We start from the raw sequence: 2167 nt of genomic DNA, 5'->3' as shown, positions 1-2167 counted from the left end.
CATTCCTCTCCAAGTAGGGGTTGGACTCCATAAATGTATGGAGCACTTTATACCAAATGATACTTGGTGGCTTCTGAGATACCTTGAGCCTGGGAGAATGCCATTCTCAGACCTATTCTAAAAAGAATGGTCATTTCTCTACCTATGCTAGAGTAGGGCTCAGGATTCTGTTCTCCTTATTCTCCTCATCTCAGGGCTATGCACCCCCCACCTAAGCTCCCTTGCCCAGTTTTGTTTGATCTCCTAAATCCCATTTCTTTTTTTCCCTTCTTGATTGCAGGATGAAGATGAGACGTCATAAACTCTTTTTGACTCTCTGTATGGCTGGCCTGTGCCTCATCTCCTTCCTGCACTTCCTTAAGGCCCTGTCCTATGTCACCTTTCCCCGGGAACTGGCCTCCCTAAGTCCCAATCTGGTAGCCAATTTCTTGTGGAACAATGCCCCAATTACACCTCAAGCCAGCCCAGAACCTGGGGGAGCAGTGGGCCCTGAGCTGCTACGAACTCCACTCTATTCTCATTCTCCCTTGCTGCAGCCCCTGCCCCCGATGGGGGCCACTGAGGAACTCCATCGGCTGGAATTTGTGCTGCCTGAGGACAGGGCAGAGTATTTTGTCCGCACCAAAGCTGGCGGGGTCTGCTTCAAGCCAGGTACCAAGATGTTGGAGAAACCCACAGCAGGACAGACAGAGGAAACACTTGAGACTGTAGATGGCCCTAACTCTGGGGGAACAGCCCGCCGCCCACTAACAATTGGAAACTGGCTGGCCAATGGGAAGTCTAAGGGGATGAAACGTCGGAAGTGGGTGGAATGTGTGTGTCTGCCTGGCTGGCATGGGCCAAGCTGTGGGGTGCCCACTGTGGTTCAGTACTCAAACCTGCCCACCAAGGAGCGCCTAGTGCCCCGGGAGACCCCACGGCGGATCATCAATGCCATCAATGTCAACCATGAGTTTGACCTGCTGGATGTGCGGTTCCATGAGTTGGGTGATGTAGTCGATGCCTTTGTGGTTTGCGAATCCAACTTCACTGCCTATGGAGAACCTCGGCCTCTCAAATTCCGTGAGATGCTTCGGAATGGCAGCTTTGAGTACATCCGCCACAAGGTCCTCTATGTGTTTTTGGACCATTTTCCGCCAGGGGGTCGTCAAGATGGATGGATTGCTGACGACTATCTGCGGACCTTCCTGACCCAGGATGGCATATCCCGCTTGCGCAACCTTCGGCCAGATGATGTCTTCATCATTGATGATGCGGATGAGATCCCTGCCCGGGATGGAGTCCTCTTCCTCAAGCTCTATGATGGCTGGACAGAGCCCTTTGCTTTCCATATGCGCAAATCACTCTATGGTTTCTTTTGGAAACAACCTGGCACCCTCGAAGTAGTGTCAGGCTGCACAATAGACATGCTGTTGACCGTCTATGGCACAGACGGGATCCTTCTGAGGCGACGGCAATACTACACCATGCCTGGCTTCCGTCAGTATGAGAACCGCACAGGCCACATCCTGGTTCAGTGGTCCTTGGGCAGCCCACTCCACTTTGCAGGCTGGCATTGTTCCTGGTGTTTTACCCCAGAGGGCATCTACTTCAAGATGGTATCAGCCCAGAATGGTGACTTCCCCCGTTGGGGTGACTATGAAGACAAGCGGGACCTGAATTACATAAGGGAACTGATCCGTACAGGTGGCTGGTTTGATGGTACTCGGCAGGTATACCCTCCTGCCGACCCCAGCGAACATATGTATGCCCCCAAATATCTACTGAGAAATTACCCACGATTCCACTACTTGCTGGAAAATCCTTACCGTCAAGCTGAGGGGACAGTGGGTGCTAAGGATGGTGTGAAGGGGATCGAGGGGGGTGGGCTTGGCCCTGAGGGTGCCGTGGCTAGGGCAGCACAGGCAGGGGAAATCTGACGGCATCATAAGGCTGCATGCAGATTTTCATTTTGGGGGGAGGGCTGGGGAAGGGAAGCGGGGGAGGCCATGAGGGTGCTACAGTTGGCCGGTGGGGCTAATTGTTGTCTTAACCTCTCTCTCTTCTCAAAGAGGGAACCCCGCATGATCAGAACTTAGGAAGAGGGGCAGGGGGTGAGCAGACTGTAGACCCCCAGAATGTCCCCATTACCAACCCCAGGTGAGCCCACAGAGATGCCCTTCTCTTG

At 53.3% G+C, this 2167-nt stretch overlaps 1 protein-coding gene across 1 annotated transcript; it reads left to right on the top strand.

Annotated features, from left to right (window-relative positions):
• Window positions 1-281: 281 nt before the first annotated feature.
• On the top strand, window positions 282-1919 carry MGAT3 (beta-1,4-mannosyl-glycoprotein 4-beta-N-acetylglucosaminyltransferase). The gene has a single exon (XM_044678744.1). It carries the CDS (start codon window positions 282-284, stop codon window positions 1917-1919), a length of 1638 nt encoding a protein of 545 aa, XP_044534679.1.
• The last annotated feature ends 248 nt before the right edge of the window (window positions 1920-2167 follow it).

Source organism: Gracilinanus agilis, chromosome 5, assembly GCF_016433145.1.
Source record: "Gracilinanus agilis isolate LMUSP501 chromosome 5, AgileGrace, whole genome shotgun sequence".
Taxonomy (NCBI): Eukaryota; Metazoa; Chordata; class Mammalia; order Didelphimorphia; family Didelphidae; genus Gracilinanus; species Gracilinanus agilis.
The sequence above is the reverse complement of the archived record's forward strand: the minus strand, read 5'-3'. Positions and strand labels throughout refer to the sequence as shown.